This window comes from Leptidea sinapis, chromosome 6 (assembly GCF_905404315.1).
Source record: "Leptidea sinapis chromosome 6, ilLepSina1.1, whole genome shotgun sequence".
NCBI classification, from domain to species: domain Eukaryota; kingdom Metazoa; phylum Arthropoda; class Insecta; order Lepidoptera; family Pieridae; genus Leptidea; species Leptidea sinapis.
This window is the reverse complement of record NC_066270.1, coordinates 6781959-6802701: the sequence shown is the minus strand read 5'-3', so window position 1 is coordinate 6802701 and position 20743 is coordinate 6781959. Positions and strand designations below refer to the sequence as shown.

Sequence of the window (20743 nt, the reverse complement as noted above, 5' to 3'; positions counted from 1 at the left end):
ATTATTTGCTAGGTAATAAAAACAAAGCTGCTAATATTTCTGCTGCTTGCTGCTAATCTTTTGTCTAATTTTAATAATTCTAATAATGTTTAGTTGTAAGTCCTAATAGTTTAGATTAAAGTAAGTAGTAGTTAAGTATGTACACATATTTAATTTTTTTTAAGCGCATTAACTTGCCAACAAACTGTTAAAGTTTGGCAAGATATATTAATAAGTTAAAAGTGTACTTATTTAATTTAAAATAAAATTTAAAAAAAACTTTTGGAAAAGTCAGTAATAATAATTGACAAAGTTGTATCCTGAAGTTGGATAGTCCCACAAGATAAGTCCACAAGTTAGTCCCACAAGATGGACTGACGATCTGGTCAAGATCGCCGCAATACGTTGGATGAGGGCAGTGCAGGGCCGATCGTGGTGGAAATCTTTGGGGGAAGCCTTTGTCCAGCAGTGGACGTATTCCGGCTGATGATGTGATCCTGGAGTCAAGACTTCTGGGCATTTAGTTACTTTTTCCACTCTCTCCTTTGCCCCGTGCTTCCCCGGCGCAGGGGTGTCCCAGGTCCAAGCTTTTCGATGTGGGAGAGTCACGCTGCCGTCTTCTGACGACAGCACGAACGGGCCAGATTCGTCCCCATCACATCATACATTATCAACGACACAGAAAACCGACGTGACACAGTGGCCTAGCGCCTTTTTGTTCCACATAGGTTTTAGTGTGGTGGACCGGAGCCTATCCCACAATATGGCAGCTGTCCTCAAAGTGATTTAAGGAGAGTAGTATCCCTTCTAGTGCCTGTGATGTTGCAGTGGCCGATGTGATACTACAGGGCATGGATGTTTTCACATTAAGATCTGTACCGGTCGGTGGCAGATCACGGCCCTGGTGATGCGTCAGTTATAGCACAAGCTGACTCCAAAAAACAGGCGTACTATACTAGGGTTGTACCCTGAGATAAACATTTATATGAAACGAAAATTTTAATCTTTTCCCGGTACTTTTTTGACAGAGGAGTACATAATGTTTTTTAATGAAATTTATAAATCTTGTATGCTTTGTTCAACTCTCATGTAATCCCAGAAGTGAGGTTTACTTTAAAACATAAAAAATTGTTAAGTACATAATGATTTTGTACCTCTATGTATATCTTATTAAATATATCATTGTACCCATAGTTACAGGCTTTTGTTTGTCCGCGATGGAACGGATTTTAATGGGGATTACGTCATCAAGTGTAGTTTAGTCCAACTTGAGAGATCGAATAGTTTTTATTTCGATTTGGGACCCATAATTATTTTTGTTATCAATATTTGTTTTGTATGGACATATTTTGTATGAGAAGATTTAATGACGCACGGTTTGACAGTTCCGCTGTGAAACAATTTCATTATAACAACAGGGAATTTTACGAAATATACTTGATGTTTTGAAATATCTTTGGCAAATTCCTATATTTATTTATTTTTATTTTATTACACTATAAATTAAGAAAAACGAAAAAGAAAATATAATATTTAGTTAATCCCTTTGATACCTACCTACACAAATTAATAACAATGGGAAGACTAATGCAACTGTATACTCCAAATGTCACGAGGGGCTGCTGAAAACCAGTGTTGTGTTGGTGTCTTCTACACTGACTAACAATATACTGAGTCAGCTCCTTTAAGCAGGGAATCACGCTCACTGTTATTTTTAATCTTTATAATATTCTTACGGTATTTAATTTAGTATTTTAAGATTTTAATTAATATTGTAAATTGTTGTGTTTTTGTGTGAGTATTTTTTGTATGCTAATAAAGTGTTTCTATTCTATTCTATAAAACAGTATTTTTTTATTATCTACAGAACAACGTCTGTCGAGTCAGCTAGTATAATAGAAAAAATATCCAGTCCGCCATCAAGTGTCTATCATAAGTTCTATCTCTCTTATGCACCGCTATCAAGACAGAGGTAAAACACAATTAATCTCGGATATTTATAGAGAAACTTTCGTAAATCGGACTTTTAATTATATTAGCTGAACCAGCAAACGTTGTTTTGCCAGCAATTATTTCTAGTGTTCGATTATTTATTCTCCAACTATGCAAATATTCACCTCTACTACCAAGAAAAAGTATTTTAATTTTTCGGGTTAATTATACGAGATATAATATATTCAAAATTTTGATATAAAACACTTTAAGTATGAGCTTTTTAAAAAGCTATTTATGTCGTTTTCGTAACATCCTTTTGATATCAGTTTAAAGTTTTCTAATATCTGTAATAGTTGCAAAATATTCGCCTGGTTACACATAACGATTACATCCTGTATATTATAGATGTAGGTATTGATTTCAGAGCGTCCCTAACAAAGAAACAGAAAACTGCAGCTCGTTTGTGGCATCAGAGATGGGGCTTCTACAAGAGCTTGCATGAAATACAAGAAGAAGAAGCTCAAAGAATAGGTTGGCACCAAATATATTAACATTCTTAAAATGTAATTGCTTTTAATGATACCACAGATTGAGAATGGAGCAACCGCCCTCAGGCTATTTAATAATAAATTTTATTGTACAGAATTATATTAAAACGAAATTTTATTTAAAAAAAAAAGAAGATGCCCTCTGAGTTTCTTGCGCGTGAACCTAACGTCTCAAAGACCTGAGCTCCTATCAATGCGCGAGGATTATAGTAATGTTACCATATTATTATTTCATTTGAGCTCTCAACATTTTCCCGGTCTGATATCAGGAGCTCCTCCTAAGCCCACCCAAAACCAAAAGCTACTACAGCATTCCGAAAACTAACTTATTAACACTACGTCTTCAGGTCGTGGTCGGTGTGTGTTCGCTATTCGAGGACTTTACTGCAGCAATGCTGACTTATTTATCTTCACACTAATACATAACATAGTAGACAGAAAGGGAATGCTCACAGGTTGATACCAGCAACCGAATTCCACCACGGGACATTACGTTAAATTGCGGAATTCCCCCAGAATCATGTTGACGTCAACAGCTTATTTTGCCAGAAATTTCTTGCCTCGCACAGCCACTTTGTCGAATCAATTACCTACCCTAATGGAAAGGAAGTATTCTGTGTCAGCCAAATTAAATTTTTCCATTTACCGTTGTCGAAATTGTATTGCTGTAGGCTTCTATTTGCGGCCTATTTGATTAAGTGTAGGGATGTGGGTTCTATCTGCGTCTTCTACCGCATTTTTTTTAAATGAAAATAAGGGACGACACGAGCAGGAAGTTCAGCTGATGGTAATTGATACGCCCGGCCCATTACAATGCAGTGTCGCTCAGGACTCTTGAATAACCCCAAAAATTCTGAACGGCACTACAACTGCGCTCGTCACCTTTAGATATAAGATGTTAAGTCTCATTTGCCCAGTAATTTCACTAGCTACGGCGCCTTTCAGACCGAAACAGTGTAACTGCTTCACGGCAGAAATAGGCGCCGTTGTGGAACCCATAATCTAGCCGGCATCCTGTGCAAAGGAGCCTCCCATTGGTAAAATAATCACTCGTATATCACGGGGATTGTCCACGTCCTTACGTCAAAATGCAAAATTCCACCCGTTGTGGGTGTTGACGTCTGGCGTTCTACAACCGCGAGTTTTGCGAGAAACTTATTGCCTCGTACAGCTACTTTGTAGGATCAATAAGAAGCTGCAGAATTCGCGAACCGATACGACTAACGGCCATTCCCAATATCTATCTCCGGTTGTGGCTTCTTGAGATTAAAATCGTAACTATCGTTGACTTTTCAGTTCCAATAAACTTATCGACGGTAGCTCATCTTATCCGTAATATTGTCTGTCAATGGAACGACGTATAGCTTACCAGGGAGAGAAGTTTGTATGGCAATTGCAACAGTGAACTGGCGATAAGAATGACTTATCGAGTGTATTGGGACAGCTTCACATTCCACCTTCGAACGACACGCCACAAGTTAGGATATAATCCCCACCATCTGGATGTGTGGCGGTCCTCCACAGTGCGGTTTTCAAGGAGCTTTCTTCCACGTACCACAAAGCTGTGGAATGAACTTCCTTGTGCCGTGTTTCCGGGACGATACGACATGGGTACCTTGAAAAAAAGCGCGTACACCTTCCTTAAAGGCCGGCAACGCTCCTGTGATTCCTCTGGTGTTGCAAGAGATTGTGAGCGGTGGTGATCACTTAACAACAAACCCGTACGCTCGTTTGTCCTCCTATTCAATAAAAAAAAGCTTCAGATTATTGACAACTAATTACTGACAGTAGAAGGTAGTACTTTATATCTATCTGTAGATAGTACGTATATTGGGAACGGCCGTTAGGGTCCTTTAGGCTTAGAACATACTCAAAACATAAAGACGCCACTATTGACTCCTGGTATCACAGATGTGCGTTTGTCTCACTACGTGCATCACGTGAGTCTATTATTGCACGTTTGCCTCTGTCATCATCACTAAAAAAAGGCTCTGTCGTAAATGCTACTACTCCACAGCTGAATATCTAAGTGATCCGACAGCCTGGGAATAGATTATGATTATTTTATAGGAATTTCAATGACAGTACAATATTGTATATTTTATTAAAATGAGCGCAAAAAAAGAATGCTGGGAGAGTTTCTTGCGCCACATCTTCTCTCTCAGAGCGCCATTTGTTTCCGAAACGGTGGTAAAGGAATCAATTTTGACAAAATACATACCTTTTATATAAAAAAAGGAAATACCCCCAAGCGTCAGTTCCTTATATTTTTTCGGCGCTTCTAATATTCATTGATCTGTATAGCTCTTCTCTGAATGATTTCGGCAGATCTCGCAAATCGAATGAATTTTTAATAGACTGAATAATAACTAATGATTATTTTATTGAAGGCTTTAATTTAGAAGAATATCGAGCTGCAGTTAGATCAGTGAACTGTAAACCGCCGCAGCCAAAGGATTCGGTCTACATTGAATCTTCACCGAAACCAATACCGACCACAAGTTCTGGTAACATTTTTGTACTTTTTTTTATGGAATAGGAGGACAAACGAGCGTACACCTGGTGTTAAGTAATCACCGCCGCCCACATTCTCTTGCAACACCAGAGGAATCACAAGAGCGTTGCCGGCCTTTAAGGAAGGTACCCATGTCGTATCGTCCCGGAAACACCGCACAAGGAGCTCATTCCACAGCTTTGTAGTACGTGGAAGAAGGCTCCTTGAAAACCGCACTGTGGAGGACCGCCACACATCCAGATGGTGGGGATGATAACCTAACTTGTGGCGTGTCGTGCGAAGGTGTACTTAATTATCAGGGTTTATACTCCTTTAGAATTACTTATTTTACAAATTTAATTTTAAAAGATATAAAGTCTCAGTTATGTATGTAATTCTAGCTACGTCGCTCTTTAAACAAAGACGAAATATTGCTTGCATATTACTGCTAGACGACAGAAATTAAATTAAATTGAAGTACCCACCTAGCCGGCTTCCTATGCAAAGCCTCCCACTGGTGATAAATTTCCTAAAACTTTTTTTTTTTTTTTATGAAAATAATGGACGAGACGAGCGGGGCGTTCAGCTCATTATAATTGATTCGCTGAGCCCATTACAATGCAGTGCCACTCAGGATTCTTGAAAAATCCAAAAATTCTGAGCGGCACTACAATTGCGCTCGTCACCTTGAGACAAAAGATGTTAAGTCTCATTTGCCCAGTAATTTCACTAGCTACGGCGCCCTTCAGACCGAAACGCATAAATTTTTACACGTTACTGCTGCCGTTAAATAGGCGCCGTTGTGGTACCCATAATCTAGCCGGCATCCTGTGCAAAGGAGCCTCTCACTGGTGGTGGTGCGGTGTCTGTTTTTCAGGAACAAGAAGTGTAGTAGAATATATAAATAAAATACCTACAGATAGCGCGCCAGTTGAATGCAGTCGGGGCCTGAGGTAAAGAAAGGGAGCATCTCCCCCCGCTGTCCGCACGCCTCGCCTACCGCGCCTGCAGTGTAGTGCTGTGCCATCGACGACAGTTATACGATAACTAACCGTGTTATCGCGTTAATAATAAAGTTGCGATCCCAAGTTATTTTTTGATTTTATTATTCACTGATCTGAATTCATCCGTGGAATGTTCCGTTCGAAAAAAAACGAGTTTTTATTCATCACCAAGCACGAGAAAAGGCGAAAAATGTTTATGATATATGTGTTGAAGAAAGGCAGAACAAAAATTTGAGTTTTAATTATTGGGTTAAAATTGTAAACTTAAATTTATCGACACACTCAAGTATATCGTCATCAATTATCATTAGATCACAGCACTATCACATTCCTGAACTCTGCATTTAATTCACGCGTTATCTGTATTTCTTATTCACAGTTCTGTAAATTTAAAAGAAAATTGGTACAACTCTTAACCCAGTTTCAGTAGCCGGGTAAGCTCTTTCAAGGACTCGTTTAGACTAATAAAAATTAAACGAAGCAATGTATTTCTTCAGGTATGGTTGGTTACCGCGCGAACTGTGCATTGGAGAAATACGGAAGAATTGTAAAAACTTCGCGAGATTACCCACTACGCCCCCCTCTTGCCCCAGGACAGATATATGACCCCTACAAACAAACAATGATTTTCCTTGGGTAAGACTAGGAATACAATTGATATATTAATTTGAACAATATAATGCAGTTATGTAGTCAATGAAAAGCGCAAAGCACCCATTGCATGACTGAAAGCATTCTAATTGAGACGCAATTTTTTTTCAAAAGGATGTACTGGTCCGTCGCCCACATTCTCTTGCAACACCGGAGGTATCACAGGAGCGTTTCCGGCCCTTAAGGAAGGTGTATCCGCTTTTTTCGATGTCGTTTCGTCCCAGAAACACCGCACAAGAAAGTTCATTCTAAAGCTTTGTAGTACGTGGAAGAAAGTTTCTTGAAAACCGCAGCGTGGAGGACCACCACACATTCAGATGGTGGGGATGATATCCTAACTTGTGGCGTGTCGTGCGAAGGTGGAATTCGGCGGCAGGAGTCAGGTAAAACAGCTCTTCAGAACACTCCCCGTTATAAATGCGGTAGAAGACACACAATGAAGCGACGCTTCTACGCAACGCCAAGTGATCCAGCCGTTCACAGAGCATTGAGTCAGATAGATCGAGCTGTGGTTCGCCAGACCAGAGATGACAGCAATACTCCATGTGTGGCCTGCGCTTTGTACAGCGCTAGAATATGGGACGGCTTGAAGTATTGCCGTGCTCTATTAATGACATCCAGCTCCTTCGAAGCCAATTTGCCTTTGCCCTCCATCTAAGACCTTTGACTATGTTCAACATTCAACGGTGGTCAGCAAGCTATGTCATTATGGCATAAAAGGAACTGCGCTAGATCTTCTGATTTCATATCTAAACAATAGAATTGGTCATAGGTCGAAATGAATTGCAGGAGATCTCCTGGGACTCTTCTTAGTATGGGGATACCACAAGGGTCTATTCTTGGACCGTTTCTCTTCCTTATCTATATAAATGATTTTCCTAATATATAGAAAAAAAATATAAGATAGTGTTGTTTGCGGACGACACTTCACTGATATTCAAAGTGAAGAGAAATCAAGTTAGGTATGACGAAGTAAACGATATTCTATCTCACATCGTTTACTAGTTTAGCGCTAATAACATATATTAATTAAATAGCAAGAAAACGAAATATATAAAATTTACCGTACCAAAGGTCAAAAATGTGAATACGACTGTTTTGTTAAACGGAGAGGTGATAAAACCGGTGGAATCTGCTATATTTCTTGGCATTACTCTGGATTCCAAATTACAATGGCGCCCCCATATTGAGTAATTCGCTAATAGGCTTGGTTCTGCGGCATACGCAGTTAAAAAGATTGGACAATTAACCGACGTAGAAACGTCGCGACTAGTTTACTTTAGTTATTTTCATAGTATTAAGTCCTATGGCATATTGCTATGGGGCAATGCTGCCGATATCAATACCATCTTTCTGCTGCAGAAGAGGTTCGCGCTATTTATAACCTGACCTAGGTTGATGACCATTGAGAGAAAAATTTAAAGAAACAAACATCTTGACTGTTGCCTCTCAATATGTTCTTGATAATTTTATGTATGTACATACGCACATATGTGATGCTTGTTTTGCACACCGTAGGTCCAGAGATAATGTAACCTGGTTGTACAAATATATTTTCGTCGAGGTGTCGCTAACAGTAACTTTATTTTGACTGCAGAAGTGTTGACGGCGATCCAGTATCGTACAAGTTGCCGACAGCTACGTGTGACGTCACTGATGACATGTGGGCGCGCCCGCAGCAACTCAACGTCACCCCGTTTGAAGTACTTGAAAGATGTTTTCATGATGCGTAACGTAATTATATACTTCCCTAAAATTTAAGAATCTTATTAATTTTTGTATGTATTAACAATAAATCGAAATTTCTTAGTTATTGTTTATTTTCCAAGCACATTGTAATATGCGTGAATTTTATTCAACAGTCACTTTATAGTAAAATATAACTTAAAAATTTCAAATAAGTGTAATGTTATCTAAACTGCACAATACCGCATTGAGCAATTTGCGACAAGCAATATAACGACCTCGCTATCCCAAAAACAACACGCACGGCGTGTTAAGGCGCTGAAGTGTCCGATTTTTTGTAAACACAACGTTTGTGTAAACAAGGCAGCACTCAGACAGTCGTTAAACCACAAACGTTGTGTTTCAGCACCCAGTGTGTTAAAGCATAATCTTTGATTTTTTTCTTATAGTCCATAATTCCTCAACCTTATTTTGCTCACCGCCCACTTTGAAAATATGTTTTTTTCTAGAGTATTTTCGTGTACTTTTTTGCCTTTTTAAGACTATATTTTTTTATCTACCCACGCCCCATATGCGCCATCTCAATGCCCCCTAATTTTCTCTGGGTCTTCTACTGCCCCCCCGAAAGTCTCAAACGCCCACAAGGGGGCGTTATCGCCCACGTTGAGAGCCTATTATAGTCATTTGAATGAATGAATGAATGAATGAAAACTTTATTAATAACAAACACAAACCACACAGAATAATACAACTAAAAAAGACTTAGAGGTAAAAAAATAATAATTAAAAACTTATACTTAGCATAAAAATATACAAATGATAAAAAAAAAATGAAACAAATGTATGCATAATATTATAGTGAATATCTTAATTTAAAAGTACTGTGTAGCAGTCATTGTTATCAAAAGGAACTGACTCAGCGTCATGCTGCATTGGAATAATACCAACACAGCGCTGATTTTCAGCAGCCCCCAGGTGACCCATTGAGTAACTATTAATGTTAAAAAATAAATTTAGTTTTATTAAAGGTTCCATCATATTATTTTTAAAGATGATAATTTGAAATTAGCTTCTACTTGTTCAGAATATTACATAAATATACATACATACATAAATATTAAAATAACAGCAATTTTAGAAATATTTGCAGAAACAAACTAAAACTTCGATCCCATTATGTATTATTAATAAGATAAATCTTATAATGTAGGACTTATGCACATAATTTGTAAGCAGATACTTAATAATTTAAATAGACGTAAGGATGAGATTTTTAACTTTTTTCTGGAAAGTTCCAACAGTCTTCAGATTGCGAAACGGTGGTGGTATATCATTCCAGCACTTGGTGGCACTGTACCTAAAACTTCCTCTAAAAGAGGCGGAATGATGGAGTGGGACTGACAGGACATTGAATGCGAACCTTGTTTCAAAATTTAACTGGCTGCGCTGACCTAGCCATTCCAATTTACTATATAAATATTTTGGCGTTTTTGTCTTAATAATACCAAAAAGAAGCGTGGCTAAATGAAGTCGTCTACGAGCATCCATATTTAAAATATTTGCTTCTTTGAGGTATGGAGAAATGTGTTGTCGGGCCCGTATGTCCCAGCAAAAACGAGCACATGCATTTTGTACTCTTTGTATTGACTTTCTTGTTCTGCCAAGCAGCCTCGGACCATACACTGTATCGGTATAGTTAAACTTGGATAGAACAAGAGCCTCACAAAGACGTATGCGCAATTCTGTGGTTATAAATGGTCTAATTTGGTACAAAACTTTTAATCTATAAAAACTGTTGGAAATGACTTTATTTATATGCTTCTCAAATCTTAAAGATTCATCCATTATCAACCCAAGATTGCGAACTTCTTGTACGCGTTCGATATCCTTATCATTAATGAGTAGTCTTACATTGAATTCATTAATTAACTCTAAGCCGTTACAATTGCCGAAGATCATAAATTTTGTTTTATTCGGGTTCAATCAGTGAGTTTTTTTCAGACCACATGAATATTTCATGAAGATCAGCATTTATAATATCTATTGCCTGTTGGGCTTCGTGTGGCGAAAAAGAAAAATATAGCTGTATATCATCAGCGTAGATTTGATAATTGCAGTGTTTAATTTTTTTAATTATGTCTGCAATATATATAATAAAAATAAGAGGCCCTAAAATAGAGCCCTGAGGAACTCCCCTCGTTATAGTGTCACGTTCTGAAAATTTTGTGTTACCCTGCTCATCTATCACTGAGACCGTCTGTGTTCTATTAGTGAGATAGCTTTCAAACCACTTAATACTATTTTCACTAAAACCATAGTACGCTAGCTTGGAAAGTAGGAGATTTATATTTAAAGTTTCAAAAGCACGTGAAAAATCAAGAAGTATTAAAATTGTTACTTTTTTCTCCTCTTGCGCTGCTAAAATATTATCTACTACGTCAATGAGGGCCGTAGTTGTGCTTCGCTGTTTTCTGAAACCGGATTGGTGATCCGGTAGTATATTTTGAGCTTCTAAGTAACTCATCAATTGCTTATGCACAATTTTTTCTATAATTTTTGAAGGACAGGGAAGTATACTAATTGGTCTTAGGTCGGAAAAATTGCGTGGTAGGTCATTTTTTGGCAGAGGACGAATCAAGGCATGTCGCCAAAGGTCGGGAAAAGTATTAGTTTTGAAAGAAGTGTTAATAATGTGTGTTAGTATGGTTAAAGTCTGTGATAGCGTGAGGAGCAGCATGTCTAGGGAAATGTCATCAATACCAATAGCGTTCGACTTGAGCTCTTTTATAGCCATAAGAGTAGAATTTTCGTCAACAGTCATAAAGTCAAAAGTAGAGTTACCGAAACGGTGAAACTCAAAATACGTAAGGGTTGATAATGTTACTAGATTAGTTCCAGGGATATTCAAAAAGTGAGAATTAATTTTATTTGGATCATTTAAGTGGGGCGGTAATGGGTTGTGTTCTTTTGATTTTATGCGAATATTATGTTTTATGTGTTTCCACATTTTTTGAGGATTATTAATATTAGAGTTAATGTACGTATTGAAATACACTTGCTTTTCCCTATGCAAAGCCTGAGGAACATACCGTTTTAATTCCTTATAGAATTGTATATGTGACTCAAGTTTTGTTTGTTTTGCTAATTTTTGTGCATCATCACGACGTTTCATTATTAATTTAATGTTATAAGTAATCCATGGATATTGGGCTTCTTTAATATGTATATTTTTTTTTGGCGCGTAAAAATCGAACAAATTTATAATATAATATGTCAGCAAAGATACAATTTCATTTACATTAGTTAATAATAATAATTTTTTCCAGATAATATTGTTCAGCGAATAAATGAAATTAATTGAATCAATGTCTTTAATAGGTCTGCATACAATATGTTTAGGTTGTGTTTTATTTTTTGGTATATTTAATGTACACGTTATAAATGCGTGACTACTAAGTGACTCTATGTAGTCTACCCCTATACTCTCTAAACGAAGCGTTTTATTTGTACAGACTAAATCTAGAAGGGATTCTGAATGTGACGTAAAATGTGTTGGTTGCGTTACATGTTGCACTAAACCAAACGCTGTTATAAAGTTTTCAAACTTTTTATAACTTAAACTGGTTTTGTTTAAGCCATCGATATTAAAATCGCCTAATATAATTAAATGCTCACACCATACAAATGAGCCAACAGCTTCTGTGAGTGTATTTAGAAATAAATCGACATCCAACCATGGTGGCCGATATGCTGTACCTAGGACACATGTTTTTCCTCGCAATTTAAGTTTGACCCACATTTGTTCTACTATACATGTTTGAGGCGGTAACAAAACCTGTACTCCTATATTTTTTTTTATAAAAAACCCAACTCCTCCCCCGCGCGAGCGAACGGCAGGCGGGCGCGGAACATGAAGCAGTCTGTAGCCAGCTGGTGCTGGCGCGCGCCCCTCCTCCCCCGCGCGCAGCCAGGTCTCGTTTATGGCCAACAAATCCACACCGTGTCGCTGCACTGCTACGAGAAACTCGTCATGTTTCGTTCCTAACGAGCCAGGGTTAAGAAGTCCAATTTTTATTTTATCACTATATAACACTTTTCGAAAGGTTATTTTGCAAGTAGGATTGGAATATGAAGTCATATTTAAGTATGGTGATGTTGCAGTATAAAGAAATAATAATAATATATAAAATAATGCAATAATAATAATATGCACATTTTCTTTGTGCAACATAACAATATGTTCTATTGCTATTTATTAAATAATAATAATGTAAAATATTATTTGCTGCAAATATTAGAGATACATTAAATCCACCACACAGTACTTTTAAAAATAACACCAAATGTGATCTAAGCAGATGTACAACTATGATGTCGCCTACGTGATATATGCAAATAATTGTTGACACACAGAAATAATAAAAGAAATTACAATGAGGCCGACAGTATATACGAAATAATAAACAAATAAAACAATAACTAAAAACAGCGATAAAATCAAAAAATAATACAATATCTCTATTTATCTTTTGCAATGAGCAGTATTTAGCAAAACTATCTAAAATTTTATAACACAATATATAGAAATATCTTAAAAAATGTCTTATTAAACTTACAAGGTTATTGAAGTAATGAGTAAGGATATATTTTTTACCAAAATAATATAGTACGTATAAATATGTTAGAAAGTTGTAGTTACTAATATTTAAGAACAAAACAGAACAATTAGTCATGATAGAAGTTGAAATATATAACTCCAACGATATTAGAGAGCAAAAACCTTTGTTAGGTCCTCCTCAGAACCAATGGTATAAGTTTTTGATGTGCTGTCCCTTCTGGCATGGATGCGCCCGTCCCGTGTCCAGACAAAGCGCCAATTTTTCTCACGGACCATTTTCTCTCTCACTAAATGAAACAATCTACGATTTGAGTATGTTAAATGTTCGTTTACGTAAAACCGTCGTGGCTGATCGCCTATTGTCGTTCCCGAGGTGTCAGCTCCGCGACGAACTCGGGCTGCGTGTAGTAGTTCGTTTCTGAGATTGCGCCGCGCTAGACGGACTACAATGGGCCGCGGCCGCACGGCCTGCCCGTCCGTACCCGCGTCCGCTCGCACTATTGCTCCTTTGTCCGCTACCGCTGCTGGCCGTGAGCGGTTCCCTCTCCGGTGCACACTTACAATTTCCCGTTCGTCTAAGTTGAGACCTATTTTTTGAGATAACGTTATAACCACGTGTAGAAGGTTTTTCCCTCCCATCTCCGTTACGCCAGTTATCTCAACATCATTCTGCAATTTCTCCTGCTCTGACTCGTTTATTTGTTTTTGAAGTGCAAGTATAGTGTCATTGAGATCCTTATTTCTCTTATGAGTCGTGTCCTCAAGTTCTGAAACTCTGTACTCTATTGCGTCCAACCTCGCGCTAAAGTCAGAGACGAGTGAAGATATTCTGTTCATTTCGTATCTGAAACCAGACAACTCTGTTCGGAGAAGACGTATTTCCTCAACGAGAGAGGAGCTGCCCGATTCCTCCAAGTCCAAAGATTGAAAGACATCGTTGTGTTTTTTTTTGTGCATGTCGTGCACGTCCATTTATTATTTTTTTTCGCGTCTGGACTTGTATGACTACACTGTTTGTGACATAAAGCAGAGCACTTGCAGCATTTAGCGCCATCTGCCGACGCGTAGAATTTGCCACATACAGGACACTTGTTCGTCATATCGATGTCGGACAATTTATATTAGCAGAAACAAACTATGCTTCACTAGATGGCAGTATAATAAATTTGTCTTATATGAATGTGATTAGAAGTTTTCGAAAATGATTTAGCGGTAGAAAAAAGTTCAATATTACCGATAAGATGACAAGAATATTACTCACAGATAGATCAATTAAATAAATAAAAGTATTTTCCTCAGACTATTAAAATAAGTCTGTTGACGAGTTGTTGAGGGTACACGTAAATACCGCACGTAACAAAAAACAGCTGTTCATAAATTTGCTCACTGTTTTTACTATTTTTTACACAACTCAGTTAACAATTAAAACAAAAACACTCCACTGTATGCCTTGAATACTTGTTCAACTATTGCACTTGTTTTACTTTTAAACAAAACACTTGTTCTATTATATTTCAATTAATTTGTTTTAAGGAACTATGTAACTGTCACTCTAACGGATCACGGATCACAAGATGCCTTCCATTTGACATCTAAAATTATACTTAACTGCAGACAGCCCAATGCAAAAGTAAAGTTCGCGTTTTATCACACTCAGCTAAGTTTTACGAAAAGTCCAAGTACGCTCTATAGATCTCAGCCTTACATACTGTGATCTATGGGTCGACGCCAGTTTTCCTATTGTCGACCCTATTGCCTTTAGCATAGGGCGCTTTATTATATCGAGCCACACACTCAATGAACTTACTCAAATACTACTTTGTGACGTACTACGTCAATTATACATTCACCTAATTCTACTTCTTGCACAACACAGAAATAAAAACCATTGTTATTATGAAAATTTATTGAAGTAGGCGTTACTTTGCAGAAATCCATAATTATACAAATGATTTAAGTTTTCTTTAGAGTTAATTCCGACAATATTTCAGTCTCGTGCCAGATTTAGGCGAGACAACACGTCCTGAGGATGCCTCGTGTAGAGGAGAAACACGTGTCGAATTGTTTAAAAACAAAAATTGTTAATTTATGTTAAGACAGATTTTATTTATATGACAATAAGGGATCAGACGAGCAGGATTTTCAGCTAATGGTAATTGATACATTCTGGCCATTACAATGCAGAGCCGCTCAGGATTCTTGAAAAACCCAAAAATTCTCCACCGTCACCTTGTGACATAAGATGTTAAGTCACATTTGGCCAGTAATTTCACTAGCTACGGCGCCCTTCAGACAACAACTCATTACTGCTTGTTGTGGTACCCATAATCCTGGCCTGTTTTCATCGGTTGTCTAACAACGGGAGACTATATAGACGTTCAAACTATCTAAGGGTAACTGAGCACTTGCACTAAATGGGTGTCCTTGGCCATTATCATCATAAGTGAAATTGCTAGAAACGGTCATAACCATAATGTTAACACCAGGAACAGACATAGACTTATAATGCCTACTACGAGTTACAGTAACGCAGCGCGTGCGTACCGTCACGTTATTCAATCGTATTATTTTAATAAATCAGTAACAGTGTTTAAAGTTGTTTATCAGGAGTGAATTTTTAGTCATATCAATTTTTATGATCATATCTAACAAATAACACTTAAATATTTGCATTAGTTACAGTGACTCGCTAAAATAACAATATTTTGCACATTAAATTCATCGCCGAACAGGTTTAGTGAGTGATACAAAGTATTCGCCTGAGTGACTCATAATTCACAGCGCATAACTAGTGTCTTCATACCTACAATCGGATTCTACAAAATAGATTAAACATGCTGTGTAACAATTGTAATATTGCGTTGATACCTGAAGAAACAATAAAATGTGTGGCCTGCCAGGAAACGTGTCATTACGCATGTTTTGGAATAAAAGATACCGATTACAAAAAGATGCTGCCTATGAATAAAGCTAAGTGGAAATGTAATAACTGCAAATCAAAAAAAAAGGGAAGTAATTTAATAATAAGTCCTATTACAAACACCATTCCTGAGAGTAGTTTTCAGTCTATTTCAGCTCAAAACACCGATTTAAAGTCTATGCTTGCTCACTTTGACGATAGATTTAATAGTTTAAATTCTACAATAGAATCATTTAAATGTTTCTTTACTGATGAATTTCGTAAGCTTTCTGAAACAGTAAGTTCATGGTCTTCAAAAATTACTACTATGGAGTCATGCATAAATACCATCGTAGACCGTATAAATGATTTAGATAAGGAGGTCTCTAAAGTTAACAGCTATCAAATCGAATTAAATGATTTAAAGCAAAAAATTAATGAACTATCAGAAGGCACCTTAAGAAACGACCAGTGGGTTCGGCGGTCGAATATTCAGATTAACGGCATCCCACACAAAAAAAGCGAAAACTTAATTCAAATTGTTCAAAGTTTAGCGTCAAAAAGTGGTTACTGCTTAAATCCAGATACGGACATAGATTTCGTGACCAGAGTGGCAATTAAGAATGACTCGGTAGAAAATAAACCCCGCCCAATTATATTAAAAATGCAGGCACGATATAAAAAGGATGACTTTCTTTCATCACTAAGGAAAATAAAAAATTTAAAAGCTTCCGACCTTGGATATGCCGGTGTTAATACTCCAATATATGCTAATGATCACCTATCAACCTATAATAAATCTCTTCTAAATGAGGCTAGACGAAGAGCAAAGCAGAAAGGCTTCATGTATTGCTGGGTCCGTAACTGTACGATCATGGTTCGGAAAACTAGCAGCTCACCGGTTATTCATATAAGTTCTAGTGAATGTTTAAAGAAAATCACATAAGTGCTACCATACTAAACTCATACATGTTTGTCTTTGCTTTGATATTAATGACTTTTAAAATTATTTATAGATATTATAGTTTTAATTGTAGTTGCTGTTTTTGCAAGCTTTATAATGTGGTTGGTTCTGCGAGGGAATGTTTCTATAAGCTAGTTATTTTATTATTTATTATAAGTGCTTTTATTTATTGCTATACAATTTTGTGGTGTATGTTTTTAAACTTATTTTGTAGAAAACTGTTTGAACAAATTTTGGATCGAATTATTACTTATGATTACTATTTATTAATGCTTCTTCTAACTTAGTATGGCTCTAACTATATTTTACCAAAACGTTAGGGGATTACGCACCAAAACAAAACAATTTTATTTGAATCTTTTGAATATGAATTATGATATAGTTTGTTTGAGCGAAACATGGTTGTCAGAAGGATTTTTCAATGAAGAATTTTTTGACTCGCGATATAGTGTATACCGAAATGATCGTGATTACAAGCGTCTAGGAGTGACTATGGGTGGGGGTACACTGATTGCTGTACGTCGTAGTTGTGTTACTGTAGACATGCGTCACTCTTACGTGCCTCCATGTTTGCCTGATGCGGACATTACTTCTCTGGACCTACTTTTGGAAAAGTATACAACCCGAAAAAAGTTAAGGGTTTTCTGCTGTTATTTTCCACAAAACACACAACAAAGTAACTCTCAAGCTACATTTTTTGAATATTTATCTGATCTAGTAATTAAATTCCCAAATGATAAATTCATAGTATTAGGAGACTTCAATGTTAAGGATGCAACATGGCTGCATGTTCCCGGAGGACATATTACCATTGTAAACACTTCTTATAATAATTTAGTTAATCAGCTATTTGCATTTATGACATTTACAGGATTTAAGCAGTATAATAATATTTACAACAATAATAATAGACTATTAGATCTTGTTTTATCTAATACTATTTGTGTGGTCAATAGAACAAAACCATTAGCATTGCCAGAAGACGGTCATCATCCATCCTTAGTGGTGAAGGTTGAGAGTGAAAAAAATAACATGTACTTACGAGCACCGACTCGTGTTGTTCGTTGTTATCACAACGCCGACTACAATGCAGTTAATGATGAATTATCAAAAATTGACTGGGTTGAAGAGCTCTCATCAGAAGATATAACATGTGCCGTAGGAAAATTTTATTTTATACTTAACCATATTATAGATCGAATTGTCCCTACAAAACTAGTGCATGAAAATGATAAGTTTCCGTCGTGGTACTCTAGATCTTTAATAAAGTTAATTAAGAAAAAACTGAAAGCTCATAAAAAATGGAAAATATACGGAAGATCTAGTGATTATGATAGGTTCTCGGAATTACGCCGTGAAACAAAACGTTTAGAAGCAGAATGCTATGATTTATTTATTAATAAGGCCGAAAATAATATTTATAACAATTCTAAAAAATTCTGGGCATTTGTAAAATCTAAGCGAAGTAGTAATTGCATTCCAGACTGTATGTACTATGATGATGATACTGGATCAGACGGTGAAATGATAGCTAATATGTTTAACACATTCTTTAGCTCCGTTTTTACAGCCGATTCTAATTCTAGATGTAGCCATGATAACTTACCATTAAGCTATACTCAAACTTTTGCGAGAACAATAGACATTACACGTGAAAAGGTAGAAAAGTACTTGTTAAAACTTGACCCAACCAAAGGAAGTGGTCCCGATCATTTACACCCAATTTTACTGAAGGCATGTAGTAGACAAATTTCAATACCTTTAGATATACTCTTTAGGAAATCATTACATTCAGGTAGTTTACCATCAATATGGAAAATGTCTTTAATTGTTCCCATTTTTAAAAGTGGTGACAGACATAATATTAAAAACTATCGTGGGATTTCAAAGATATCGGTCATCCCAAAATTATTTGAAAAAATTATCTATGACACTTTATTTCCTTTATTACGACCACTAATTATTCCACAGCAACATGGATTTGTAAATAAACGCTCGACGGAAACTAACCTTTGCGAATTTCTAGATGAAGTAATGGATGCCTTAAACAATGGATTCCAGGTAGACACAATTTATACCGACTATTCAAAGGCGTTCGATAAAATTTCGCATGCTCGACTATTATTTAAACTTGAGCGTATCGGTATTCAAGGAGATCTTCTAAGATGGCTGGAGTCGTATCTCCGTAACAGAACACAAGCGGTAGCTGTTAAAGGATTTATTTCTAGTTTTGTCCCTGTTACATCGGGCGTTCCTCAGGGCTCTCACCTTGGCCCATTGTTATTTAACATATTTATTAATGATGTTTTGCAATCTTTTCAAAATTCTAATATTTTACTTTATGCGGATGACACCAAAATATTTAAAATAATAAAAGAAAAACAGGACTGTGTTGACCTACAAAGCGATTTAATTGAGTTAGGAAACTATTGTTCCGCTAATGACTTATACCTCAATGTTGACAAATGCTGTATGATAACATTTTCGAGGAAAAAAATGCCAATTTTCTTCAAATATAAAATAAACAATAAACCCCTTAAAAGGGTGTCAGAAATAAAAGACCTTGGGGTAACGCTAGATTCGGCTCTCTTATTTGAAAATCATATAGACAATATGACAGCAAAAGCTTATAAAATGCTTGGTTTTATATTCAGACAGGGAAATGACTTCAAAAATATTCATACTTTTAATCTTTTATATAATGCTTATGTCAGACCATATTTAGAATATGCCTCGACTGCTTGGAACCCACGTTATACAAAATATATAGATGCTATAGAAAGTGTACAAAATAAATTTATTAAAAGATTAAATTATAAGTTTCAAAATTGTAATACTCCTAAATTTAATTACCTATCTTTACAACAGCGTAGAGAATACAGAGATCAAGTTTTCCTTTTCAAAATATTACATGACTTAATTGATTCCAATCGTATTTTAAGTAACATTAAACTTAACTGTCCAAAACATTATACACGTTCTATAGATACATTCTTTATCCCTGTTCGTAGAACTAATTATACTAGCAATTGTTTTATTATAAGAGCATGCAACACTTATAATAATAATTATAGTCACTTAGACATTTTTCATAGCAGCTATCCAACTTTTACTAAAAAAATTAAAGAATATCTTAAACATTCTTAAAATATGTCCAACCGATAAATTTGATAAATTTTGTTTCATTTGTATTTTTGTTTACTTTTTTCGCCTTATGTTTAATTGTATATAAAATCGTTATATTTTGTATTATATTCACTCCTACTTTGTTTATATTTAAGTGGAAACTTTATTGGCTTGTGTAATATAAATTATGTGTTACAATGTGTATATAACTTAAGCTGTTTGTTTTCCAATAAATAAATAAATAAATAAATAAATAAATAAATACTCGGCTAAGTCGAGTTAGTAAGTCTTTTGTGGGGCGCATCATCATGTATATTTTTTACAACAAGATCCCAGAAAATGTTCAAAACAAAAGTATTACGTTATTCAAAAGAATTCTAAAATGACATTCTTAATGATACCACAGATTGGGAATGGAGCGACCGCCCTCAGGCTATTAAATATATTTTTTTTCTTTTTTCTTTTCCCTCTTTATTGCACTTGTCGCGATCTGTTGGTAATTTCCAACAATGAGCAACACTTTTGCCAGCTTTTAAATAATAAGTTTAATTGTACAATATTACTTTGTAAACCTATTTTCTCGATGGCAAAAACACGCCCGCTGAGTTTGTTGCGCCCTTTCTTCTCAGGTCTGAGGCATTCTATTTCAATCAATCAATCGATCAAATTCTTTATTTGCGTATAAACATGGTATGTTACAATGGTATAATCTTACAGTTTCACATGTTGCGCCAGGCCTAGTAGTAGTTTTGGAAGGGGTGGTATTTTTTGACTTTCAATAAGTGATGTCACATCCTATTTTGAATAAAAATAATTGAATTTGAAGAAAAGGCAATAAA

The 20743-nt window shown here is 36.1% G+C and overlaps 1 protein-coding gene across 1 annotated transcript in view; it reads left to right on the top strand.

Annotated features, from left to right (window-relative positions):
• Nucleotides 1-8356, top strand: part of LOC126965115 (uncharacterized) — a 195961-nt gene extending 187605 nt beyond the window's left edge. Inside the window, exons 2-5 of the mRNA XM_050808580.1 lie at nucleotides 2339-2445; nucleotides 4853-4969; nucleotides 6458-6596; nucleotides 8209-8356. Of these exons, the coding sequence (XP_050664537.1) occupies nucleotides 2339-2445; nucleotides 4853-4969; nucleotides 6458-6596; nucleotides 8209-8344 (499 nt within the window). The 3' untranslated portion in view covers nucleotides 8345-8356. The remainder of the gene's footprint in view (nucleotides 1-2338; nucleotides 2446-4852; nucleotides 4970-6457; nucleotides 6597-8208) is intronic.
• Nucleotides 8357-20743: the final 12387 nt, after the last annotated feature.